Source organism: Pempheris klunzingeri, chromosome 18 (assembly GCF_042242105.1).
Source record: "Pempheris klunzingeri isolate RE-2024b chromosome 18, fPemKlu1.hap1, whole genome shotgun sequence".
Classification (NCBI taxonomy): Eukaryota; Metazoa; Chordata; class Actinopteri; order Acropomatiformes; family Pempheridae; genus Pempheris; species Pempheris klunzingeri.
Window position 1 is genome coordinate 16,975,175 of NC_092029.1, and position 26,946 is coordinate 17,002,120.

General features: G+C 41.5%; 1 protein-coding gene across 1 annotated transcript in view; it reads right to left on the reverse strand.

Annotated features, from left to right (window-relative positions):
• Positions 1-26,523, reverse strand: part of syne2a (spectrin repeat containing, nuclear envelope 2a) — a 78,472-nt gene extending 51,949 nt beyond the window's left edge. Inside the window, exons 1-46 of the mRNA XM_070849901.1 lie at positions 26,448-26,523; positions 23,677-23,738; positions 22,223-22,318; positions 22,012-22,089; positions 21,843-21,935; positions 21,401-21,597; positions 20,977-21,176; positions 20,540-20,640; positions 20,225-20,314; positions 19,748-19,861; positions 19,520-19,657; positions 19,167-19,331; positions 18,882-18,994; positions 18,397-18,565; positions 18,205-18,301; positions 17,859-18,046; positions 17,533-17,685; positions 17,182-17,319; positions 16,982-17,083; positions 16,549-16,716; positions 16,001-16,159; positions 15,748-15,906; positions 15,262-15,489; positions 14,740-14,874; positions 14,281-14,412; positions 13,974-14,140; positions 12,884-13,175; positions 11,748-11,857; positions 10,536-10,677; positions 9,532-10,457; positions 8,759-8,917; positions 8,505-8,655; positions 8,131-8,289; positions 7,762-7,929; positions 7,532-7,633; positions 7,176-7,379; positions 6,337-6,542; positions 5,564-5,671; positions 4,409-4,691; positions 3,873-4,045; positions 3,247-3,568; positions 2,468-2,632; positions 1,947-2,285; positions 1,706-1,830; positions 1,090-1,213; positions 31-201 (exon numbers count right to left, since the gene is read on the reverse strand). Coding sequence (XP_070706002.1) covers positions 31-201; positions 1,090-1,213; positions 1,706-1,830; positions 1,947-2,285; positions 2,468-2,632; positions 3,247-3,568; positions 3,873-4,045; positions 4,409-4,691; positions 5,564-5,671; positions 6,337-6,542; positions 7,176-7,379; positions 7,532-7,633; positions 7,762-7,929; positions 8,131-8,289; positions 8,505-8,655; positions 8,759-8,917; positions 9,532-10,457; positions 10,536-10,677; positions 11,748-11,857; positions 12,884-13,175; positions 13,974-14,140; positions 14,281-14,412; positions 14,740-14,874; positions 15,262-15,489; positions 15,748-15,906; positions 16,001-16,159; positions 16,549-16,716; positions 16,982-17,083; positions 17,182-17,319; positions 17,533-17,685; positions 17,859-18,046; positions 18,205-18,301; positions 18,397-18,565; positions 18,882-18,994; positions 19,167-19,331; positions 19,520-19,657; positions 19,748-19,861; positions 20,225-20,314; positions 20,540-20,640; positions 20,977-21,176; positions 21,401-21,597; positions 21,843-21,935; positions 22,012-22,089; positions 22,223-22,318; positions 23,677-23,738; positions 26,448-26,523 — 7,947 coding nt within the window. The remainder of the gene's footprint in view (positions 1-30; positions 202-1,089; positions 1,214-1,705; positions 1,831-1,946; positions 2,286-2,467; positions 2,633-3,246; positions 3,569-3,872; positions 4,046-4,408; positions 4,692-5,563; positions 5,672-6,336; positions 6,543-7,175; positions 7,380-7,531; positions 7,634-7,761; positions 7,930-8,130; positions 8,290-8,504; positions 8,656-8,758; positions 8,918-9,531; positions 10,458-10,535; positions 10,678-11,747; positions 11,858-12,883; positions 13,176-13,973; positions 14,141-14,280; positions 14,413-14,739; positions 14,875-15,261; positions 15,490-15,747; positions 15,907-16,000; positions 16,160-16,548; positions 16,717-16,981; positions 17,084-17,181; positions 17,320-17,532; positions 17,686-17,858; positions 18,047-18,204; positions 18,302-18,396; positions 18,566-18,881; positions 18,995-19,166; positions 19,332-19,519; positions 19,658-19,747; positions 19,862-20,224; positions 20,315-20,539; positions 20,641-20,976; positions 21,177-21,400; positions 21,598-21,842; positions 21,936-22,011; positions 22,090-22,222; positions 22,319-23,676; positions 23,739-26,447) is intronic.
• Positions 26,524-26,946: the final 423 nt, after the last annotated feature.

The following is a 26,946-nucleotide window of genomic DNA, read 5'->3' on the forward strand; positions in this document are numbered from 1 at the left end:
GTAGAATGCTGTGACTGAGGCGAAACTCACCAGGCATTTAGACAAGGTTTCAAGTGCAGATGTGCTTTCACTGAGAACGTCTGAAGCACTTTTCTCCAGTTTCTTTGCCACTTTTTCTCCCAGACAGTATAGAAGAAAATCTCGTTCTGAGAGCATCTCACCAAGAGCTTGCTGAAGCCACAGACCCTCATCCAGTGTTGCCTATGAGAGCACAGTGAGTTTTTTGAGATCATTGAAGTTGTGCGGCCAAGACAAAGTTCCACCAAAAGATCACCGAAATCATTAGCGTACATCATATGAAAACTAGGAATGTTTTATACCAATCCATTCAGTAGACGTGGAGATATTTTACAGGAGGATGAGACATCAGTATAATTGAACATGAACAGGACGGGAGTAGGACTTTTTAGAGTTAGGCTTTCAGAGTTTCTGCAGCTGCAGATGGTAAAGCTGATGGAAAAATCAGTCACAGCATGTTTACTAGTATGTTCACCATGTACACAGAAGAGAAGGTATTTTCTCAGTGTAGTATTATTCAAGAATAGACGGAGGACCTTTTTAAGAACAGCTCTACAAAAGACGTAAAGGTCCTGCTGCACACGATAATAGTCTTGGTATTAACACAAAGTGCAGGTCCAAATGGGATTGGATGGCTAGTTTCTTTTGCATTTATGGGAACTATTCAATGTCTTAAACTTATCTCCAAAAAGTTTGAAACAACAGAATATGGCATTAGGGGCTGGTTCAGCATACTTACAGTTCTTTTTATTTCTTTTTGGAAGTTTATCAGAACATGTTGTATGTGGGACAGAAAAGCTATAATAACAGCTAACAACGGCATTTCTTTCCTCAGGAAACATATAGAATAAATCAGCCTAATCCTTTACATAATATTTACTTCTTTGTTGACTAAGATCATGGCCTCAATAAATTTATAGCAAATGTTACAACTGCAGAAAGCACAGAGGGAAATAGTAATACATTGTCTGTGTATTTAAACATGTAATATAAATGTGCACATTTGTTAATTTTCTGGGTTTTAATAAATGGATTAAGAGACAAACGTATGGACATATCGGTGTGTTTTACCTGGCTGGGTGATGATGGTTCAGCTTGTACTGTCTGACTCCACTTCTGCAGCTGACTGATGACCTGTCTCACACTGTTCGCAGTGTTTTCAGCACACTCCTGCCTCTTTTGTAGAAAAACTGACCTGAGACTACAGAGAGAACTTAAATTGTTTTCAGGAAAATATAACAAGTTCAAACATAAAGAGTTTTGTCGTTCCTTCCCGCCAACCCCTTTTCAGAAAATGAGTTTCAATAACTAGGAATTGCATTGCAAGTCATTAACCTCTCACTCCTTCAACAATCCTGCCAGAGCTCCAGAAACCTTAAACTTTAAAACCTTAAACGTTTAAAGAAGCGGACTCTGTTCCTGATTCGTGGCATAAAATAATTAGTGTTTGAGCAGAATTTATGTCCATTTACCTCCGTGAAGGGAATAAAGTCTCCAGAGAAGTCTCAAAGTTTAGGTAAAGAAAAACATTGATGTGGCGATTACTAATTGGTTTTTAAATGCTGCACTTGGTCCTTTTATAGTTAGCTTTAATGCGTCCATGAATCTTGTAAGTAAACACTTGGATGATTAAACATTCAGAGGAATGCAACTTTTCTGTTTTGAATATAAAACAAACATAAAGTACCTGTCAAGGTCTTTAGCAACTGCATCAAGAGTTGAAATGACACCTGCTTGTGTGATGCTGGACTCTCCGGGCTTCTGCAGGCCGTGAACTCTTGCAGCCAACTCTGTCAGCCTGGTATCACAGTCCTGAAAGAGGCAAAGAGAGGTAAATCCTTCTTGGATGTATCCTGTGTGAGTGTGTTTAAGACAGACATGTGTTATTCAGGAATAAAGCAACGTTTATTAATATCTTTTAACAGTACCTGTAAGGTGTACCACTGTTGTTTGAGCTGGCTGATATCAGGCAGCACTTCACGGTTCCCTTGCAGATTTTCAAATATTTCAGCGAGATCTTTCAGTGCTGTCTGTATGGAGGTGACCTCTTCCTTCGCTTGTTGAACTTTCTGGTTGCTGTTTTCTGTGAGCAGCTTCAGGTTTTCTCTGATGCTAACGTCTAGTGCCCTCTTGTGGTTTTGGAGGTTGCTGACTTGCTGGGAGAGCCTGGCCTTGGCCTCGGTCGTGGAACTGGCTGTGATGGAGTCCTTCAGTGTTACAATTTGCAAAAGGTCTTTTTCTATGTCTGTTACTTCTTGTAGCAAAGCCTAAAAAGTGGACAGAGTGACAGATGTTATGTGTAAAATACCGATGGCTTAGTATTTGGAAATTCTCCATCACCTGCATCAAAATGTCTTTTTCATGGTTTTAATGCAGAGAGAATGTGAAATGAAAACTGTAAGAAAGTTTGTAAATGATTCACCATGTCAGTTTACTTAATGGACCTCACCTCCAGAGCTGCTACATCAGTGATCAGTCCAGCTGAGCTGTCTTTCTGGGATTGACAGGCTGACATCCTTTCCTGCAGGGATGTCAATTTATGGTGGCTGTCCTGCAGTAACTGGCCAAAATGTTCCTCATTACTCGCACCTTCCTCCAGGCGGGAACACGCACCCTGTGGACATTTCAGGCACACCAAACCACAGTCAGAGGGCTTGTATATCCTTTCACAGGCTTACTGTGATTATACTAAATGGGGGAATCACAACCTTTTTGTCAAAAGTACATCTACATCCTTATCAGACGAGCTCAAGTGTCCCTTCATCAACCAAACGTGATGTATTCCAAATATGTTCATTTCAATTTATTTAAATTCGGATGTCAATACCATTTCAAACCAATTATCATATTATTTTAACAAAGGATTTGAACTCACAAACTATTTTGCGTGTAGTCTAATTGGTACCACGTGGCTCTATGATGTTACAGCTGTCCCAAGTTAGTGGAAGATGTGTACTTTGTAGTAAGCCTATTAGCCGTAGCTTGATTCTTACTATGACAACATGTTTCTCATAGATCAACATCACACCAATTTATAATCCTATTTGGATGTTTATTTTATTGTGCATATGTCTCTTTTATATCAAGTCATAATTTAGACTTTTTTCGAATTAGTTCAGCAACTGCATGTCCTCCCTGACAGCTGCTGAAGTACCCTCTGTGGTACAAGCACCCTTGTTTGGCAAACACTGTACTAAAGCACAATTACTTGACCACGAAAAGTTTTACCTTCAGCTCTGTCATTAGTGATGAGCAGCACGTCTCCATCTCAGCCAAGGAGGAATCCTTCCAGATGGTGTCGCTGGTTCGTTCTGCCAGCTCTCTCCTCTGTTCAGCCAGGCTGGAAAGAGTTAATTGGAGAGATTCAGTCTCTTCCTGCAGCTGACGGGCTGAGAGGCAGATTTGTCTGCGCTCAGCCGTGCCAGGCCAGGGGAACAAAGTGGGGAGCTGAGCAGTTCTGCGCTGCAGCTCCTCCACTCTGTGACATGCCTGCTGTCTTTGGGCCAGGTATGAGCTGGTGAGCTCTGAACCAGCTTGTAAAACACCGAAGAGAAACAAAGGGAATAACAGACCATTCAGAATTCATGCAATTCTAGTGCACGTTCACTGTTTTTACCACAGCGATTGAAGGTTCATTTGAGGTAGTGTGTAATTGCACCATGCTGCCACAACAGTGTGGCCCTGTATGGAAAATGAGTTCCCTAAAACGATGTTAAAAGAGGCGTTTATATGTGCAAAAACAAAGCTGGACATTTCTAAGGATATACGCATCTAAGAACGCTCTCTAAGGATATAGCAGTACTATGTGTTTAATAGGTTTATGTTTCATCTGCCGTATGCTGGCTCACCTGTGATGAGGCTGGACTGACTGCAGAGAGTCCCTCCACTGCTGCTCTGTTTTCTGAAAGGTTTCCTGATTGCCTTGTTTCAGGTCATCTCCATCACACAGTCTATGGCTCAGACAGTTTCCAGTAACTCTCAGCTCTTCAATGCAAGCGTCCCCCTCAGCCGTTGCACTAACCACCACCTGGTAATGGATTTTCACAGATTAGTTATTTATCACTTTACAAGTCAATCGTACCAATCTGTATCTGCAAAGACTGAAGGGTGTGTTGCTAATCTTTTTTTCTGTGCATATAAATCCACCATTCCAAAATGTCATCAAAAACAACAAATGGACACTCCTTATTGAAGAACAAGTAGAAACACATGTAGATGAAAAGAAAGAAATAGACTTGTGTGACCACACCCTTATGACATTACACACATTACATGAAACAGAGTATACACTCTAAGAAATCCCCTCTGTTGTGTCCTAAATCAAGATTTGAATTCTACAGATATGTAGAAAAACTGAGGAGCTCAGTCGGAGCAGGTAATGTTTCCTTACTTGAGCACAAGGAATTCTCTGCTCGACAGGACTCTGGATACCGAGGTTTTCACCAAGCGGAGAGTCAACAGTTTGTCTCAAATCTCCAACCCAGGATTGAGTCTGAAACCTCACATCGTCTCTGTTTAGAGAGCTCTGCCTCTCTGTGGAGCAACGCAGTATGTTGGTGTGCAAGCTGTGGTATCGTTCCAGCAGGTTTTGACTCTCTTCCACCAGAGCAGACTGCTGAAGTGTGCTGCTTTGTACGGATGACACAAGCTGTTTGAGAGCGTCTGTCCTCACCCTGGAGGGGGAAAAAAGATGGGCAGTGTTAAATGATCACTCACTTCACACACAAATGTTAGCGAGGGGCCTAAAACTAAGGTTTGTCTTTGTCAGAGCAAGGTTACCAAGAGTGAACTAATGTGCTAAATAAGTAAAGAGGGAAAAAACTGTAACAATCTTCACATTCTTCAGGCTGCATAAGAAGAAAACACAATAGGAAATTCACCTGCATTTAACTTAATGTAGGTGTATGTAAGTTAGTGAGTGTAGATGAATTTCATATTAAGCTTCAGTCAGCATGCTTATAGCTGTACTGATGTGCGATATGTTGCTGCACCTTAACTACACAGTGGCAGTTTGCTCCAGACCTTATCTCTCCAAACAGTGTGTTTGATCAAGGTTGCATCATTGTCCTGTATTAAAAATACAATAGTTATATCTTCAGTTTTCCAGTCTTTTGCGTGACAACAAGCAGCCATGTAGTTAAGGATGAGTCAGTCGACTCTGGGAATAACAGACTACACAACCTCCATCAGTCCTGACTCATCAGTTAAAATACTGCAGGATGTTCAGATGTGCTTGATTAAACGGTCTACCTACAGTGGATTTTTTTTTTATGTTATTCTTGAATTCTACAGATGCTAGTTACTCCTTTCTACAACCCTCTTGGTCTAACTGAACACATTTACTGATCTATTTTATTGTTTTATTGCTCTATCATTTGGAAAATGTCGCTATCATTTAATGAAACTATCACCTGCAGCCCACTGTAAAGTAAATATACTGAATATGAGAGTGAATGCTAAAGTCTTGATCTCACCCTTGCACAGGATCTTTGTCATTTCCACACAGAGCTGGAGCGTATACACCTCAAATCAGAAAACAATTTACCTTTGTTGAAGTGCTTCCTGTTGCAGCAGACTAAGATCCTCCTCCTTCGCTGCTTTTTCCTCAATGGCTTGTAACCACTGTTCCAAATGCTCACTCTCCCTTTGCAGCCTAAAACACACAGCGTATGAATGCAGGCATGCGCATGACACAGACATGTGTGCACAGTACACTGTGGAGTAAAGTGACTTCATAGCTCAGACTTCAGAAAACAAGTTGAACCTGCTTTGCAATTTTTTTTTAATCTCCAGAGTTAAAACTGTTAATACTGTTTGTACTATGTATACAAAGTTTGAAGGGTAAGTCTGGTGATACATCGTTTTACTGGCTTACATGTTCCTTAATTAGAAAGAACACAGGCACTGTAGTTTACTTTGAGTCAATCCCACAAATGCCATCCTGTTGCTGTAAATATTCAGTAAATCAGCAGCCAAAAATAGTGCCCATACATTTTAGTCAGTAACATTTGCTAAAAACTACAGTCTGATTTTGTCAGCTTTGTCTCTTTACCCAGATCCCCTGAAGACAACCGTTGAAACACACTGAAGAAATGAAGCAGCTATTACACAAAGAAGCAGAAAACATTTGAATAAGCTCCAGAAATACCTGCCCAGCATGTACTGCATGATGTGTTGACTGGTGTGTGTATATGTATGTCACAATGTTTGAAAAGAGACATTAATCAACATTTCTCTGCAGATGTGTGAATCTGTACACTTTGCATGACAGTTGAACTGAAACATGAACTTGAAATGTCTAAGCATGGCGTGTGTCACCTGTCGAGAGCCTGGATGTTCCTCTCAATCTGTTCTTCCACCTCAGAGAAGAGCTGATGGGTGCGTCTGACTTTATCCTGCAGCTGATTCCCGCTTAAAGTCAGACTCTGTAGGCTGACGGGACTCGCTATGGAGGTCATAACACGCAGATCCTCCAGCAGACTCTCCGCCTGCTCATCCTGGGTCTGGAGCTCAAAAAGTAGACCCTGTAGAGGAAAATAGGTCACTGTCAGTGAAGAATCAGCCATCGATATCCACTCTACTTTGGCCACCTCAACCATTTACATGAATACAAACTCAATGTTGAAGCTTCTGTCAAATTAGTTTGATAGTATAGTAGTGAGTTTATTTAAAATGCAAAGTCACACGTTTCTCAGTACACATTATAAATGAATCAAATATGATAAATACACATTACATTAATACAACATATAGAAAAATATATATTATGTATATTGAATATATATGACATATGAAAAAAGGTTCCCCCTCTCCAAACACCAATTTAAGTAGTAAGGTATATAGTATATAGTATATATATATAAGGTATATAGTATATTGTTGTTTTGACAGTTTGAAGGTAAGTGTAGGAATAGTCTCCCCCATGTTATGATAAGGGCCCGCTCAGAACCACAAGCTTCTGTATGTTTGACATGAATGTGAACATGAATACTATTTGCTTTGCTTAGTATTTCCCTCATGTCCCTCAATAAACACTTGGTCTACATGTCACTACTGCCTCAAGATTCCTGCACACAAAATCCAGTTGCTAATTTGTCATCCTACCAAAAGCTTAGAGTGGATTTATGCATACAAATCAATCTGATTTAGGCACTCACCTTAAGTTTTGCAAGAACTGTTGCAACATCTGAACCACCGAGAGTCAGGAGAGTCTCCTGAATCTTCTGGAGGGAGTTCAAGCATTCAGCCATCTTGGCAGAAATGTGTTCCTTAGCAGCCACCATCTGCCTGTAAACATCCGCAGCTTCAGAAACAAGCTCCTTCAGCTGCTCTATCTTCTTCCTCATCTGAGTCTCCACAACCTGGACAAAACAAAATCAAAGAAGAGACCTGTTGTAACACTGTAGCATTTCACTGAACAGCATTTGATACTTTGTCCAACAACTGTGATATCAAGTTAGCGAATGTGGTAAACACCCAGGCCCTAAACAGAAAACTAAATCATACGCTGTACCTGCAGCTCCAGAGGGGGCTCTGTGCTTTGAAGCAGTGCCTGAATCTCAGACGCTCTTCGGTGGAAACGCTCCAGATTCTGGTCTTGGGCTGCAATCTCATTCTGGAGGCAGTTAGAGGAAGATGATTATTGTTCAAAACAACTTTGATAGAACATTAGACCTCACATACGATGCCTGTGAGAGGTCGGAACCTGTGTATTTGCAGAATGGAACAGGACGACTGTCTCACCTGCAGGGCCGTGATGTCTTCCTCTGTCTGAAAAGACGGGGACTGAGCAAATACTGCTAGTTTATTGCTGGTCCAGCTCTCCACCTCTGCTCCCAGCTGGAGGATCCCATCCCACAGACTCAGGCCAAGGTGTAGGTTTTCGAGGTGGGAGTCAGTTCTCTCTGATATCTGCAAAGTTGAACAACACACAATCCAACTCAGCAATAGACTTTAGAAGGTGATAATAATAATAATAAATTGATGATGGCCCTCTATATGATGCCTTCCACATAAAGATGATTGATTTGTTGAAATATAATATATCACAGACACAGGAAACACTACAGCAAATGTTTTGTAAATAACTCGTGAGTTGTAACGTTTACTCACATCCAGCCAGCGGTCCATGAGAGCATCCGCTTCACCCTCATATGGGGTCATGGTGCATTCCAGCATCTGACGTAGATGAGTGTGAAGCTGCCTGCAGACACTGCGGACTTGCTCTATGCCGTCACCAAGGCCATTCAGCTCTGCTTTTGTTTCCTGGACCTGAGACACCACCCACACAGAAACAAGTCCAATGCATGTGTAAAACACAGTCAAACAAACTGCAACTGTTATAATGAAGAGCCAGAGCCAATGATTTACCTTATATGCAAACGATTTGGTCTATGTTGACTGTACTTCATTACCAAGTGGACCAACAACCCAGACTTACAAATGGGTGTATTCCTTAATCATCTTAATTAAACAGCAGGGTATACCTTAGTGTGCAGTCTCTGCAGGTTGTCTTTCCCCATGTAGGAGGCTTGTTCACTGATGGTGTTCTCTGCCCTTTGCAAAGTCCCACTCAGCTCAACACGAATGCTCTGAAACTTTTTCAGCAGCTCTGTTAGGACATTACACTGCTCCAGCCTGTATGTGATCCACAACAGAAGACACACAAACACTAAACTCAGTAATGTACAGCAACCTTGCATAGTGGTAAATCACGAGGGACTCTAACTGCTTTCTTTACCGTTCAGTTACAGCTTTAGTTGCCTCCTCCCAGACATCCTCCACCTCTCTGCTTTGAGTCACATCAGGGACTCCTGATTGTGAAGATGCCTCTTGTATGCTCTGCAGCTCAGCAAGATGGCCAGCAAGACGACTTTCTAACTCTGTCAAGGCGCGTGCCCTTCAGGAGGGGAAAACAATCAGAGTCACACATGGATGGAGACATAAGAAAGGTGTGAATGGAGGGTACTGACATTTTGAGATAACATCATTTGTTAAGAGTTATTGTTGTTTTAGCATAGGAATAAGTGTCTGGCGATGCTTTGGCAATAAAATCATGTAAAATCCAGTTGGAATTCTTCCATTTAGACGTTGTACTGCAGCTATAAATATATGGTATCTTAGGCTGTAATCTTTCCTTAATTTAAAGTATCATATAGCTAGCAATGAATTGCAGCAACAGTCAGACACAGAAATATATTTGTTTTATGTATTAGAAGCAGATACATATATATTTTTATTTTAGAAGCTGTGTAGATGAAGGGTTAATTATTCTTCTTTAGATTCTTAGGTAAAACATAACGGATTGAACTATAAACTGTTTCTAGTTTTAATATCCAGTTTATGGATCATAATGTTCCATGTTCCAACCTGTGATAATATAGCAAATACCAAATTATTTATGCAAAATACACGAAAATATTTAGTCAGTTTAGATACAGGATGCAGTTCTTCCAGTATGAGTACAACAAACACTAAGAATGATTTGTTTTTGGACCCAGATCAGTGTTGTACCTCTGCTGCAGAGCAGGCAGGCTGGGCTCCTGTAACCTCAGCTGCTCAGCTGCTCCCTTTATCTCCCTCAGTGTGCTTAACAAGGCAAGTCTTTTCTGGATCAAAGCCTTCTTCTCTTCTCCCTCTTTCTTAACCTGGCTCCTTCCTCTTCTTTGCTGGTCCTTGGCTTTTAAGACATCCCCTTCAGACTTCCATGTTTGGACCTTGTGCTTTTCCCCCCTTTGCGTCGTTGTACCATCATCTCCTTCCAGCCTACTCCTAATGGCCTCCAGCCCTGACTCCTCTTCCATCCTACTTGGAGTGTTATGCTCCTGCTGTTGTTCTCCCCCCTGCTGTGGTGAATCATCCCCAGTCTCTGTCTGACGTATCTCCAAAGGATTAAACTCTTCATGCTCCTGGCTTTTCTCCTTTCCCGTTGGAAATAGCTCATCTTTTGTCTCCCTCTTCGTGGCTCTCATCAACTCTTTCTCCATGTCCACAGCTTGCTGGGACAATGACATCACCACATCCTGACACGTCACTGTTGGACCATCCATGGTCAGAGTCATCCCCGCTGCCTTTAAAAAGCTGTCAGCACTATCAGATTGTTTAGCAGCAGTCTGCAACTTCTGCTGAATTGCTGCCTGCCTACAGTCTCTCTCCTGCTCCCAGTCGGCCTCATTTTGCTGCCTGCTGGGGTTGTGGTCTGCCAGCAGGCTTGGGATCTCGGCCTTGACTTCCCTCACTGTGGCTAGGAAGTGATCCAGGTTCTGGAGAGCTGACTGAACCTTCTCCAACTGCTGTCTGAGCTGCTGGAGATGATGGATGCTGCTGTGGAGAGCCCGGCGGAGGGTTGAGGCAGATGTGGCATCCAGCCCTTGTCTTTCCTCCTCAGTGCCTTGTTGTGATAGCTTTCTCAATTCAAACTGCAGTCTGTCATCCATCTCCTGCTTAAAACAAGAGGGATTAATACTAATATTTGCAGATTTCCCTCTCAGAATTCTTTGAACAAAGCATAGATGTACCTTTAAATTAGATCCCAGACTAGAATCAAAGGACAAGATGTCCACAGACTCTTTGATAATCTGGTTCAGTTTTTCTGTGATCACTGCCATCTGTTGATCTGCAGACTCCATCAGGTCTGCAGTGTTCTCTAGAGATGTTATCCTGGGACAAAGCAGAAAAGGCAACTGTACTTGTTGGAATAAGCTGATACTATGTTTACTATATGGTTATTAGTTAACTCTATCTGAAAGCTCCTGAACAACTACTACAGTGAGATAATTATTACCAAACTTTGAAACTCAAACTTTGAGTTTGAAACTCATCTTATATTAAATTTACAGTCCTTGAGAAATTATATTTTGCAGTGATATTTTTACAAAATAATACAATTCCAATGTAGATGGAGCTAGGCGCTGTTTCTGTGTTCTGATTTCTGATTAGTCTGAGAGGTGTGCTATACCTGCTCTGCAGGTGCATTTGCTGGCCTCTCCACTGCTGAGTCAGCTGCTCCCTGTCTCTCTCCACTTCATCCTCATCATCCCTGGCCATCAGATGGGAGAACTGGGATAGCTGAGCATGCTGGAGCTCAAACTCAAACCAGAGTGCCTCTGTCTCCTGTTTTAAAGTCTGTTGGGGTGAAACATGTTTATAGACACAGCGATAATTTGATATTGTAAGCAAATGGCTGCTTAACAATAGTTTGATTTTAGTTTGTAAAAATGCACCAAAATGCAGTGAAGCACAAGTGATACACAGTTTAATGGTGCTAAATAAATGTTGGATATGAATATAAAGTGGTAAAGTGAAGCTTCAACTTGCCTGTAGTTGCTTCTTTTGGTTCTGCAGGGTGGAAATGGTGACAGGGTCTTGGATAAAATACTCCAAATGTTGCTTGTTCTTCTGGAGTTGAGACTGAAATACCAAGCAGGACCTCCTGTACCTGCAGTGAAAGATTCAGACATTGTTTTAATATAACATTTTCTAAGACTGAAAGTCTATGTGAGAAAAGAGCCTGCTGCAAAATCTGTGACATCAGGTTCATCCCACTGGTGTGAAATAAGGTACATGGCAGATTGTCTTTGGAGTAATTGTGTTGTAAAATGAGATAAAACAGAGACAATAGTAGTGTAAATTCACTCAAATTGTTAAAAACACATATACAAATACAACTTTACTTCACATACTAACAGTTTTTCAAACACATACAGAAACATAAAAACTGAAATGTGAACCTTTCCAGTCCTTCTGAGGAGGGCTCTTCCTGTGGTGGGGCGGCTGATTCTGGGATGACAGTCCACTCTGCTTCCTGCTTGGTCTCCACAGTGTTGCCCCTGACAACGGCCTGGGAGATGGGAGAGTCGCATAGTAACAGTCCAGTGAGGAACAGAGGAAAAGATGGAGCAGTGAGCCTATCCAATTACAAAGGATTAGTGCCTTGCAGCTGGTGCTGTGTCTTGTACAGGTCACAGTCACAGCCAATGAAAATGCGGCTTTTTTTCCTGACCAGGAAGACTTTAGGCCACTTTAAAAGCAATGCACAGAGTCAATACGTTTAATGTGCGATAATTAACATATGCACCTATATAGTCTGATATAACTGGCTTCATATTACAATTCATATCATAGCATTTCACTTAACCATCAAATTCAAAGCTGCACAGACATAACTTAAGGAAAATACACATTTATTCTAGTTACTCAATCAAAGAGGTGGAAAGTAGCATACTCATAACTTTAACTCTTCTTTTTTTGCCTTCTTTAGCAAAATGGGCAGAACATGATGATTTAAAGTAAAAAGACATGACTGCAGACCCTTTCTTTCTGTAATGTACAGTGTCATGTGTCTTAGTTTAGTTGCAACAAAAAAGAGTGTAGCATTTGAGAATTCCCCCCTATGGGGGATCAAATAAAGAAAAAAAAAAGTCTATGCCACATAGATAACTGTCTGACTGGCCCAAATTATGATCTGCTGTTGAGTATGGACACTAGTGTGGAACCATATTCACAAAGCTATAAACAAGCTATAAAATATGACACAAAACATAACATTGATTGCAATGTTTACATCAAGGGCAGAACAACTAAAACTGCAGCTTGGAATCTAAACTTCTGTGCGTGTGTGGTACATCTACAGAAAAGATAATCATTACTGAAGCAACCTACATTCTAACCACAAACCACACAAGCTTTTTCCTTTTACTTCACATTACATTGATTTGTATGTTAACAAAATAAAGTACTTCAAACTTTCAGAAATGCAACTAGCAGTTCATAAAGTGCTAGGATACCTAGTACAGCCTGGAAAATCAAGAAAAACTAAATCTCTGAAGAAAATCTTTGTAAAAACAGTCATGTGGACTCCTCATACCTGTATATGAGTTTGGGCTTGCTGATTGTTCTCCGTGATGTGCAGTAGACGAGTTTTCAGCAGCTGTTCTTTGGCTCGAAGTGAGGGCTTTCGATTGTTCCCCGACCCACAGCCCCTATGCTGTGACCTGTCATGCTCACTCTCTGTTGGGATATCAGCACTTCCCACAGGTGAGAGGTCTTGTAGAGGGCTGGACATGCTTTGTTTTGGTGGGAGACTGTTGCTCTGCTCTGTGTCGGCCGACACGCCAGTCGCTGTCAGCGGGGTGTTTCCCCGGAGCTGCCAACCCCTGCTGAGTTAAGAAATGTTCATCAGTGGGAGGTCGGGGCCGGTCAGTTAGAACAACTCCATCCTACAGGCATCTCATCAAGATTAATAGACATCAAGGATTACAGACTGACAATGGTTAATAAATAAACTGTCTGCTTCAATTAAACAATGCAGTTCAATTTAAATTAAATTCACAGTATATAGAGATTATAAACTGAATGTTAATTCAAGTGTAAATTCTAATGCCAAAAACTTCTGTCCAACTTTAGCCAATTTTGAGAAATTTCTTCTTGTTGTTTAATGTGGTTCCTACCAATAAGTGGTTTTGGCGTGTCCACATTTGATGGTTCCTTTCTTAAAAAAATATTTCAAAAGTTTCAAATATTGGGCATTTACATTTGAAATATGAGCCTAAATGTATATTTACAATTAACAAACAACTGTCAACACCTTCAGCACTAGGGAAGGACTATATGAGAGCCTCCGTCAAAATATGGGCTTTTTTCTCCATGACCTTCTCAAGTGAAGAATAAAAAAATAAAATTAAATAAATACTTTTCTGGGTATTTTTTCAAAGGCAAAACATTTCAATACATTTTATTGGTTATAAGAGCCACTTGATACACTTGAGATAAAGCCATAACACAAATCCAAATAAGACTGTTCATGACTGAAGGAATTACATATATAACCTTTGCTTTAGAGCAAAGCAGATGTGCGAAAAGACATCGTAGGGATGCAGATGTTAGTATTTCCTACTGAAAAGCGGTTCTGTCTAATATATCACACTTCATCAGGCCTGTCCTCAGCCTGATCTTACCATTCAGATGGGAGAACTGTGCCACTGGGTTGTGTTTCCTGTGCTTCATCTGACTCCTTCAGTTGGTCCGTTGCCAAGCAGGAGGATTCTTTCGGTGTAAGTGTTTCACACAGCTCCTGGAGTGATTCAACACGCTCCTCGGCAGATGCAGCTCTGTCACTGACGGCCTGGGAGGAACGTGAACTTCTGAGAAACTGAAATAAAGTATCTTTCTTTCTCGCTATTTTCTATCTGATCTTTTCCCAGAATCATACATTTTCCCACACAGAACAATCAGATGTCAGATGTAACAGAGTTATGCAAATACCTGTTGCAAAGAGTCAAGGTCAGTCTGGTCAGTAGCTTCATACAGAGTGTTAGTTTGCAATTCATATTGCTTCCCCCCTCTGATCTTACACCATAACATGGGAACGAAGGCGGCCATTTCTCTCTGCACATCCTGAGTGTGACACAATCAAGCAGAGCAAGCGAAACGTTGTTAATGAAAATATGTGAGAAAAATAGAAGTGGTATCACGTTATTGTTGTATGTTGTAGTTGTTAAAGTAGAGGGGAACCAGAAAATACTGAAAATCTTTAATTATGAACGTGTGCTACAGTGTTACAGGTGGCATAACCCAAAAAGTAAGAGATTGTAAGTAAAACAGTTAAATGAAGCCTAGATGGGTATTATTTCAATCAGTAAATTAAAGCTTTCTTTTCTAATAGAAGTGGCTCAACCCTTTCTAGTTGGTGCAATGGTCTTCTATATACAGTCCCTGTCATACCTCCCACTGCTTTCTGACTGAGTCCGAGAGGAGAATCAACTCTTGGAGTTGGGGCCCAGTGCAAAAGGCCCCAAAACCCTCCACTGCACGCACGAACTCCTCGAGGACGGCAGGCTGCAGAATCTTTAAAGCTCTCTGCACAGAAAGACATAAAGCTGGACAAACATGCACGAACAAAATGGGCAGCTATGCAATGCAAAACATCACAGACCTTCAAACAATTTGTCTTGATTCTGAAATAAATTTTTCAGTTTCCAAGGTCTGGATGTTATAATATGAAAAGCACTTTGCTGTTTTAGGCTTTTGAAAAGTAACAAGTGCACTGAAAGCCGGCTTTACCGTCACTTTGAAATGCCTCATACTTGTTAGCAAGTCACTGTAAATCACCATACATTCATTTACTCCTTAATTTTTTTTGTCGAAAGACTTCAACATGAATTAATTCAGAGCTTATACTTGAGGTATAAGGTAAGGTTAGTGATGGCCTTCTTATTCTCCATCATTTAATGTTCAGAACTGCACCTGTTTCCTCTTGGCTTGTGACTCTGAAATCTCTTTGCCACCAAATAGCTTGATGGCTTGTTGGATACGTCCTTGCAGGCGAAACCTGGCCTTCTCCAGTCTGCTCCTCGCCATCGACTGAGCCTTTGAATGAACTTCGCTGCGGACCATAACTGGTGGCAGTGGAGACGTTTTATTACTTTGTACAGGGCTTGGTTGCCCTCTTTTTCTGGATTTTGTTCTGTGAGTCTGCGGGAGGGATGAGCTTTCCTCTTCCTCTGAGATTGGACTTTTTACATGTTCAGCTTCAGCTTCTTTTACAGTTTGAGCAAAAGAAGAGTGAATATGAGATACTGGTTCCCTCAAAGGCTGAGGCAACATTTGAATTTGGACATGGGGTGTAAGAGTTGTAGGTTCATCCTGTGTGTTCATGTACTGGTTTTTAGGCCAGCCCTGGAGACCTCTTGTCCTTTGTTGAGCAGTCTGAGATAGAAACTCCTGTGAAACCTGATTTGGATCCTGAGTTTGCAGCATAACGTTCCCAATCTGGTCCACGTGTTTGGTTTTAGCCACAACCAATAACCCTGCCTCTGGCTGGCTTTGTGTCTGATGGGCTGTTTCAACGTGTTGCTGAAACCCGAGGGAACTAAACATCCCAAGAATCTCCTAAAAAATGAAACATACAAATGCATAGTGTCATAAATATATGAGTAACTGCTGAGGAACTGAAAAAAAATGACTATACAGTGATTTAACTCACCTGGCAGTGGGAGACTGCCTCTGAGATTCTTTCCAACGTGCCAGAGATATTGAGGTGCTGCAGAGGAGAGGTTTTCTGTAGTCTTTCCACAAGGTCCTGCAGGTTGTGTCCTTCTGTTACAACCTGGCTCTCCAGCTGCAAGCCTCGAGAGACCAGCACCTGGAAAGGAGTATGTAGCCGTTATAGTGTATTCTGTACTGTATTGTCTAGTTTTAAGGACCTAATTTATGTTTTATATTTGCCCTAAAGCCATGAAAAAAGGACACTTAAGTGCCCCAGTGGCCAGTTTTTGCACTATTTCCGTGTGCATGCCTGAGATGACCCTGCTCCATAGAGAGTTTGTCTCTATAAAACCTGGCAACACAGTCAACTGAAAATTCATGGAAAAAGGTGTCACACCACTACAATACCCACATAACAAACAAGTATTCACTGGGAAACAGTAGAGTAGTGTTTTAACAGAGTAAAAACACAACAAAATAACATCACAAGTGATCATGGGGACTTAAGGCTTAATTAGAAAGTACACAAAGGTTTGGTTTGCTGACTTTGGCTGTGGGCTCCAGTGCAGAGCGTCCTCTGTGCTTTTTCTCCTTCAGGTGCTGGTAACAGTCCAGGGTCTCTGTGCTCCAGTGGTCCAGCTCAGCCAGACGGCCCTCCAGCCTGGATGCAGCACGCTGCAGCTCTCCACAGGTCCGCTCGGCCTCAGAAAGCGCCTGCCGTACAGATGCAAACAATTAGGGCTAAATAGAGAGCAGTACTGTGTACACAGAATAGTATAACAGTAACAAATCGTGTAAAATCTCGAAAATGTTGTAATTGTAACAGTGGCAACAGCCATAGCATTTCCTCTTTATGGTTTTATATAAAAATCACTGGGTTTATGTTCACATGTGCACTGGTGTAAAAAAAGCTTTGCTTCAGGAATGAGGCCATCTGAAATGTGTCACAGCTAGTCACAACATTTTTGCAGCGGAATACCTGTGGGAGAGTTTGCTGGAGGTTCTCTATGTGGCTTGTCTGAACATCTGAGGATGAACTGAGGGGTGAAAGGTCCACCTCGGCCATCTTTTTACTCAGTACCTGATGAAAACAAGAAGTAAAAGAGAGACTAGCTCAGGCATGGAAAGATTTAAAAACCAGATCTACCCATCAATCCATTCATTTGCAGCTTTGCCAACCTGTAGTTTTTGTCTGGTAGCCTTCAGTGGGACTGAGGCCACGTCCAGTGGTTGCCTAAGTAGCCAGCTGGCCTCCTGGGTCAGTGAATGCACCATTTGAAGACACAGGGGGCTGACACTGGGCTCTGGTGATACTTCCTAAGAAAGACATGCTTCATGAATACAGATTTATTGGGAATAAAATATTCCTATGTCACAAGTTACCTTTTATGTCACATCTTATTTTATCACATGAAATAAATTCCATAAATCATGAACATTTGCAATCCTTTGAATTCATTTAATCTGAACTGTACCTTCATGTAAAGTCTGTGCTAATGTAGTAAGAGCAGTGAGAAGCTGCATACTCACAAACATTGTCCTCTTCATGCATTCAGCCCACTGCATGTTGACCTTCCTGAGTTGCTCAGCCAGAGAGAGGCTGGTTGAAGACTCTGTCACTTCTATGAGCAAGTTTCCCGCCTGGTTTAACTTAGCCTGACATGACGTCCGCTCACTCATGTCCTACACCAACCAAACCAAAACATAAAGAATAAGGTGAATCCTCTGTAGCCTCAATATGTCATTCACTGCAAGGGAATATACACTGCTTTCAAACACTGGACTTCGTAGTGAGCGTCATAAAGGAATGTTTTTGAGTTAATCATTAAGACTCCAGACAGACAGGCTGACGTTACCTGCGTCCCCACAGCAGCAGACTGACAGACCAGCCATGTCTGTAGAGAAGCAAGGCACTTGTTGTAAGTCTCCCACGCAGACACCACCTTCTCCATCGTCCCTCTCACAGCCGTCACAGCCTGTATGACCAATTCAGCTTCACTCTCTGCTTCCTTCACCTGATGAGTAACATGCTGGGAGTCGTCACCTGGGGAGTGAGGAGTTTGTCTAGGTCAAGTCTTGCTGTTTTACAAGAAACAATTTAAAATTCACAAGGAATTCATCATCTAAAGAGTTGATGACGTATCAAAGATCAGCCTAGGACTTTGTGCTTAGAGAACTCTTATCACAGACATTAGCTCATACCTAGTGCTGCCTTTCCAGTGTAGGCGTTTGCCTTCTCCTTCAGGTTTTGGAGGGCGTCCATCAGAATCAAAAGCAGGCCTCTGCGCTCCACCGTTTCCTAGAGAACGAACCAACAGAACCTATAAGATTTGCTGATATGTTTTTTCAAAATTGTGTAACAAGGGTCCATGTCCTGTTCTTTTAGATACTCACATGCCAGTCCTGTAGAAGCACAAGCACTGTCTCTTGGGATATGTAGGGAGATTTCCACGTCTGAATTTTAGCGTTGACGTGGCCGAGGAGATCCAGCACAGTGTGACGGGACTCCTGGTATTCCAACTTGATCCCTTGATACTTGGCTGTGACTCGGATATTGGTTAAACTGTTTTAAAATAAAGAAGGAGTTAATGCAACATCTCTTCCATTGGAACCAAACTGTAGATACTGTAGATAACTGTAGATTTCTTTTTTTTTTGCACTATTTCATCTTTTGCACTATTCTGTCTATTTTGCACCTTTTCGTTGTTTTGCACTGCCCATGAGAGCTGCTGTTTTTATTTCAATTTCATGACAATAAAAGAATTCTGATTCTGATTCTGATTCTGTTAGATACACATACTGTATGTGGCTTTAAACGCCCCTGTGGGAATATTGACTTTTAAAAAATGCAGTAATTACATGAAGCTGATGTCACGTACCGTCTTTTTATCTCATCAAACTTTTGAAGTGGCACAACTACGTTTCCTGAGTCATCCATGTTGTGGTAGGTATCAAGGACATTGATGGGGTGGTTCATCTCCTTAATTAAAGTCTGAAAAAAACCAGCATGATGACAATGTGTGTCCAGTTTAATGTCATATGTGTCAAAATATTCTCATGCTGCATATTTATATCTACATGTATATCTGCCCCATTCTTGTCCCACTGGAAAAAACTACAACAAAATTCTAACTTTTGTTCTGCAGCTTCAAAATGAAAATAACCTTTAGCGTGTCTTGTTTAGCTCTTGCTTCCTTAGCAGCATCTGCATGATCTTTCACTCTTCCTCCCTCTTCCGTTAGTGCCGCCTCGGCACGCTGCAGCCACACAGCTACTGAGTCCAGGGGAGGAGGGAGACACGAGTCCAGGTCTGCTTTACATCTCTGCAGCTGAGGATGGACGCACACATACACACCCTGGTCACTGCCATGATGTCTAATGAGTGCTTTGTGAGCATTTTTCATTCATCTGATTGAGACGCTGGTAGTGAATCAAAAAGAGCCATTGGCCCCTCACAGGACAGGATTCAACAAGGGAGCAGGGCAAGCTGCTTATCATCCACAGTGGATTTGTTCACCTCCTCTTCCAGACGATCCCATGTTGTCCTGAGAGCACACTGCTCTTGGCTCAGCTCGGGGCAGCGTTTTATGGCAGCGAGGAGGGTCATCACTGGTCTCCTTTCCTCAGTGAAGGAGTCAGCGAGGTTTTGAATCACCTGAAGAGCCAAACACAGTAACAACATGGTCATGGCTGCACAAGAATACAGTTTAATACAAACCAGTCAATTGTTTTCTTTTTTCTGCACCTGATATTTTTCTACAAAGCTTGATTTCTCTGTAGCCGTCCGGGCCTCTGACAGTTCATGGAAGGCTCTCTGCAGCCAGCATGTCACCTCTTGTGCTCGCTCAATTGTAGAGACCTAAATTTTCCAAATTGAAACTGTCAGTAGCTGCCGGCAAAAACATTTTTAGAGCTCAATAATCAATAGACAAGTGTCAGAAGTCTGTGGCATACTCATGCAGACCAAACAGTTAACTTCAGTTATGTGTCAGCTCTATGAGAGCAATGATTTTTGACTCATGGAAACAGCAGCACAAAACCTTTTTTTTGAAATGTAGAAAAGTCCTCTGCAGGAACAGCCATGCATTTTGTAAACATCAATCACATGCAGCTGAGTTGGTTGTCAGTATAATTTCCACCATTGATGCAAATTAGAGACAAAAAATTAGACTAAAAATAGACACATATTAACTGAAGAAGGACCGCTTTGCTTGGTGCATACCTGGCGTAAGGGTGAGACAGCAATTGCTGGAGTCAAGTGAGCAGGCAAGTTCACAGGTGAGAGAGAGGAGGGCTGGAGCAGAGGAAACAGCTGCACCACCGCCACCAGAGGAAAACAAGGAAAACAATGAACACCCCTCAGTTTCATGCAGCAGATTGTGGGTTCAAGAGGGAGGGGGAGCAGCAGGGGCTTAAACACTAGAAGTATTAATCTGCTGTTACTTAAATGTTCAAGAAGGAGGATGTAGATATGACTGAGAGCAATCAGCTCTGCAACAAAGTCTTGAGACAAGTCAATGTTGGCTTCACTGCCTACCTGCAGATGGTCATCAGGTGCTGGCATGTCATTGGAGTACTGCAGAAACTGGGCCACGTAAGTCATGATGGACTTCTCATCGGGGTCTTTAACATCAACATCTGAGGTGCAGGTAAATACACAGATTGCCAGTTTTACTGTTGTTCAATGCAGCTGCAACTCACCCTCACTGTCATTTTGAATGATGTTGTTTTAAATTACGTTAAGCATGACCGGTTTTAGGTTTGTTTTTAACAATGTGCTGACAGTAAATAATAAAAAACAATACACTCCAGTACACAGTACACGGTCAGACACTACTATAGCCATAAAATCAGTAAAGTCGTGAATCCATGTTTGCATTTTTTGTGATTGGAATTATTGATTTGTTATGCTTCTTGTTATTAGGAAATACTATGAAACACTATTTAGAGCTACTCAACAATAATCAGCCTCACCCTGGGGGTCCAGCAGCTGGGGGATGTGGAGCTCCATCTCAGCCAGGTGAAACGCCTCCTCCAGGTTCTCCTGGTTGCTTCTGGTCTGGACCAGTGAGAGATCAACCAGCTGTGGTCTGAGAGAACACAGGATGGCCAAGAAGGCCTCTCCATTTCTCCAGCTTTTCTTAAAGTCCTTCACACTGACAGAGCAGCCAACCCTAGAGAGACAAAAAAGAAAACAGGAAGAAAAGTTGAAGGGAAAAAACAAAATGTTGATTAGATTTAGTGGTTTTACAGTGAATGTGTGACAAACCAAAGAGGGTCTGAGCCCTCACTCCTTGCTTTGACTCACCAAGGTTGCCAGTGTTGAACAACTTTCTCAAATTAAACACCTCTGTAATGCCTTTGTTTTAATCATTCAAATAGAAGGTAAATAACCCACTTTTGGCACTGGTCCCTGACCCACATGAGCAGGGCCTTCTTGGCGGATATTCGGAATCGTCTGTGGAGAGGTGATGTCCGTCCTGCAGGGACCGGACTAGCCGGGACTGGGCTGCCAGACCAGGAGTCCAGGCTGGCCAGAGAGTCGAGGGAGGAATGACAAGAGCTGAAGGCGAGAGTGCTGGCCAGCTCCTCAATCTAAAACAGAGGGAGTGAAACAATAGTTTGAATATCATGTTATCTTTATCTTGTCAAGACTAATGTCTCTTTCATATGTAAAATCTGATCAAAAGTACAGGCAAGTATAATGATGTATGATGTATCACAACATGCTGTTACTTTCGCTTCTTCCTCTTCTTCTGTTTCTCCTCCTAGTTCCTTTTTTCACAATAGAAGTAGTAAGTTAACATATGGTGGCATTAGTTTTTACCATTGGTACTCACATGACAGTGGAGGATGATGGTCCATATGAGTCCCAGGATGATAGAGGGCCGTCCGTCTATGATATCTGGGATATTTATGTTCACCAATTTGATCTACACAAACCAACCACAACAAAAGTTAATAAAACACACTACAGATTCACTGCCATGTTTCATTGTGGAAACTTACAGATTTTTTCTTGAGAAAGTTCAGTGCAGTCTCAATGTTGGCCCTCTGTTGGAAAACCCCACGGCCCCTTTGTCTTTTCTGTGGAGACAAATTACAGCTTTTAGCTTTAATGTGATTACTAATTGTAACATGTTTTGAGCTTTTTTGTGGGGGCTTTTTAGCTAGAATCTATTCAAATTATCATTATAAGAAGCACATTGTAATAACTCACCATAGGCTGGCCACTCATCACCTCCAGCAGGTCGAGCAGCTGTGACCCATCTCTGAGGTCAGAAAAGAGGTCTGACACAAATGAGGGAGGACATCTCTGTAACAATGTGAAACAAAATGTCAGTCTTACTGGTTTATTTCTCCAGCTGAACAATAGATTGAAATAAAGGAGTTGGTGACTTCAGGTAAAAACTATGATCCATCACAGAGTCTTCATACAGTAAAGCTCAGTAAAAAGCAGGATGTTAAATGTGCTGCATGCAATGATAGCCTCAAGATAAATCTATCATCACACCATAGTAAAAATATCAAACAGACAACAAATACGACAGCTGTGCATAAATAGATATAAATAAGCCTGGGTCATATTCGGTGGGAAATGTGCTGCTTCATTTTATACAAAACAGGAAGTTAATCAGGGTTTCCTTGTGTCACATGGTTTACAAAAGTAAAAGGCTGATGGAAAATGTTTATCTTTTGCAACCCACAGGGAGCAAAGGGTTTATGGGAAATGTGATCTGATTAATGGGAAACACTAAAATACTGTAAACCAACATTTATTTCATAATAACAGCAATTTTTTTAATGCTTTGCAAATACATCCCATAACCCAAAAGATAAGAGTCTGCAAAGTATACCCTTCATTCAAGGGGCAGTGTAATGGATTCATGTAAAAGTTTCTGGATCAAAGCTGCAGACCAAGTCACACAACAGTGAAGGTTGTCTTCTAGACACAGAGGAAGTGTCTCCTGTTGGGGGGTTGTCGGCGGACTCAGATTGGTGTAACAGATGACAGGCTACAGTGATTTCAGAGCGCAGTCATATGGACATGAGGTTATGAAGAACTGGCTGGACTCAGATTACGTGCTGTTCTCTTTCACTGAAGCACTATTTATACAACAGCCGAGTGTTGCAAGCAGCCCAAGGCCTCTTTCCAAAGAGATCTATGATGAGCTGCTTCAGTGCACCTCAGCACATCTACAGCTTACTTCATATCATTTACAGCCCCACCACAGCATGACGTCATGTCATTCTCCAACACTCTCTGGGGAGAGTTCTGCAAAACATTTCTATTAGATAGTAGCGCTCACTCTTATCCAGACACGGCATATTGAAAAACAGTGACATTTAAGTCAGCACTTTTGAACAGGTTGTATTTAAGACGTCTACCAAATTAAAGGTTGAAAAAATATCTCAAATTCGTATTGAACCTCAGGAGAAAATAAAAGTCCAATCTGTATTGTATGTATAGGAAAAGTTCCCTCACTAATATACTCCAACTGCCACACAGATAATCTCCAAAAGATACGTCCTATTTGACAGATGAATGTAAACGTCTTTGACAAAGCACCCGATTCATCAAAATCAGGGGCTTGCAGTTATCTTGCTTTCATCAAAAAAAAGTTGTTTATCTATCCTATAAGCAGCACACATAGATGTGATACTTCAACATACCTTAGCGAGTTGAGCATTTATCCAGTTGGTGAACGTCCTTTTCTGAATCTGCTCATGTTCCACTGTTGAGGAAACAAAGACAATGCAATCTATACACATTGTGAGCAGGATGGATTTAAATGATCTCTGGCATCAATATAGTTAAAAAGTACAGGACATTAAAATCTTCTTCTTCAGTCGCTATGGATTGCTGTAACATAATAAACACATAAATCTGAATGAAAAATTAGGATTCTTTATGGATTTTGATTCCTGGCAGAAGCAAATAGGTACATATAATAATTCATCAGCAAACTGCATCCTGGGCTTGTTTTCGTCCCCTTAATGTGACTTAATAGTCTATTTATCACTTCTGGTTTTGGTTTGAATTGGACATGGACACATGCATGCAAAAGTGCTTTGCAAACAGAGAACAAGTCTCAGTAAAATACATTTTGTTGCCATAATGCAATATGATTCACACTTAGAAGAATGCTTTTATGCTGTGGCCGGCAGACTGGTTTCCTTTCATTCACTGAAAACACCAACTACTGCAAACAAACACATTACCCTGATCTGAGCTGCAGGTACATCATCAGCTACTCACCGACATCAGAAGGCTGGAAGACTTTTCGACCCTCCATTCTTCTAACTAATAGTCAATAAATCCATGTATCAAGAGACTCCTACATATGACTGCCCTCTCTGACACCACATGAGCCTGGGTGGCAGGCTTCCTCTCCGAGCTAAAGTAAGGCCACCGTCTGGCAAGACAGGACGCCTTCCAAGACAGTGACAGACATGGATACTGACGCTCACTCACGCAGCAAATATACACAGAGAGGCACTCACAGTGATAATGAGCCCCCACACAGACTCATGCACACGCACAGTGTGGAGATTTTGGGCATACATGGTTCGTAAGATGTACTAGAACCAGATCCTATAAGCGTCTGTTGCCAAAACATTACCCTTTTACTATATATATCATTATAGAGGCTCTCCTTGGGACAGTATCAAGGACTTTTGTCCTCTGTATATTTTCATCATAAGAAATAAAAGGTGTTTATTATCAGCTCAAAGTATTCTACTACTTTAATTAGAATTCTTCATACAGTGATCTTAATAGTATTCAACATAAAAAGTTAGATGGTACTCATAATTAGATGATCTCTCTTTACCTAACATAAACTAAGTGTTCTGGCTTTGTGCTGCTGTTAAACTGCAAAATCACATATTGCTGCAGACCAGACATGGCTTTGATTACAAGCAAGCTGGTGAGATTACTGTGTGTTTCAGTTTTTACTAAATAGAGGAATTTGATGTTTTATCTGAGGCGATAAGAAAAGCACACAATACACACAACACAACACACTTGTAGTTATCAGATTTGGCTCAGTGAGTCTAAGAGCTTGCCAAGGCAGGAGACTCCTGAGTGTTTTAATTACTCGACTCCACCCAGTTCACCTGACACGCCCGGTGCAAACAGCAGTACGACGCTTCACCACATTAATAATGATTTGCTGCCACGGGCCACAGATGGCATAATTTAAGTGTTTCCTCAGGTCAAATTACAATCATAGATCTTTACACTAACATCTTTGCAACAATCATAATTTGATTTAATGTTGTGACAGTGTGACAGTTTCAGTAATCACATTCATTACTTTTACGCCATTAGTCTACAAAATCACTCACAGCCCGTCCCAAGCCCCTTTAAAGCACTTTACTGGGCTCTGCTCTGACAGCAACGGGAGAATAACAAGGACTTCAACATGTACACAACGTGCACAGTCTGCTTTTTCAATTAAAGGCACACACAAAAAAATGCACCTCCCTGCATGCAGGCATCAGTTTTAATGTTATGGCTCGTGATCAACTAATCATAATCTGTAAATACCGTAGGCATCCAGTGACTACGTACACAGTGAGCAGTATTTTATAATGCTTGTTGTGCGTATTGTGCATGCTGTGTGCACTAAAGGGACTGGGGATCAAAGAGAGCTTTCAGTCATATCTCTGTAGTGCAGTTCTGCTGCCTGAAGTAACAAGCACATTTAGTTTGGTCATTGATGTGCTGTGAAGTGATTAAAGGCCAGTTTGACCTGGAAATTAAACATTTCATCCTATTAATGATGAGGTCACACGCAAATTTATTAAGTGGGTTTCCCATTTCAGCATGAAGGGCTGAACAACAAAATCATTCGTTGTCTCTTCAAAAAACATTTATTCTATCATAATGCTAATAGCACAAAAGACAGAATAAAATTAAAGAGGGGAATTGAAATGGAGCAATATAGATAGACAGATACTGTGGACGCATTGGTAAAGACAAAGGCTAATGTGTATTATTTCTGTGCATTACAGTTTATCATTTTGTACCAAACACAAGCCATGATTCTTCTCATATTCAACAGTGAACATGAAGAAAGAAGCTGCAAAAATCATGTTAACACTCTCGGTCCTCTTTTGTGTGTGCTTGAGGGCACAGCTGTTGTTTTAAATGTAGGGAAAGTCCTAAAATATCTAATATGCTCTCTCCACAGCAAACTACAAATTGTCAGTGTGTCAATGTGTGTTGTGTCAACAGAATACCGGACAAGCCTCTACCGCCTCCGCTCTCACCAAACACTAACAGAATACATATAACTGTCTGCAAACCTGACAGTTAACCAGCCTTTAAAAATCTGAACACTTTCACCACTTCCATGTTCACGTTTTAGGCCATCACTGTGATTCCCCAGCACAGCACATCACGTGTCACATCCACAAAAGTACAGGAATAGACAGACCTTGGAGGAGCATGTGCATGTTGTCAATATCCAATGGAATGCCTCCATCGTCTTCCTCTGCTCCACCTGAAGCCATGTAGTCTCAAGCCACAGCACCGGGTCAACCTCAGAAAGGTCCAGGAGACATGGATTAGTAGATCACACAGTCAAGTTACATCCACAATGGAAAAGGAAAAACTGCTAAGGGTAAAACATCTAAGTCAGCTGCCTCCACTGCCTGATTACTCATGTTAGACTGAGAACGCACCCATCCACACCCTGACACACACACAAGTAGACACAAGTAGACACATGCAAACAATCAAAAGAAGTGCTCCCAGCGGAGGAATGACCATGCTGTATGGAAAGATCCAGTGCCACACTTCCACAATGCAGTTGTACAAAAAAAGATGGTTGCAAATTTTCAACATACCTGCAGCAGCGCCGTGCTCACTGCAGCACTAGAATGAAGAACCCAGCAGAGTGTGTATATGTACAATCAATGTCCTCAGCTGTGTCC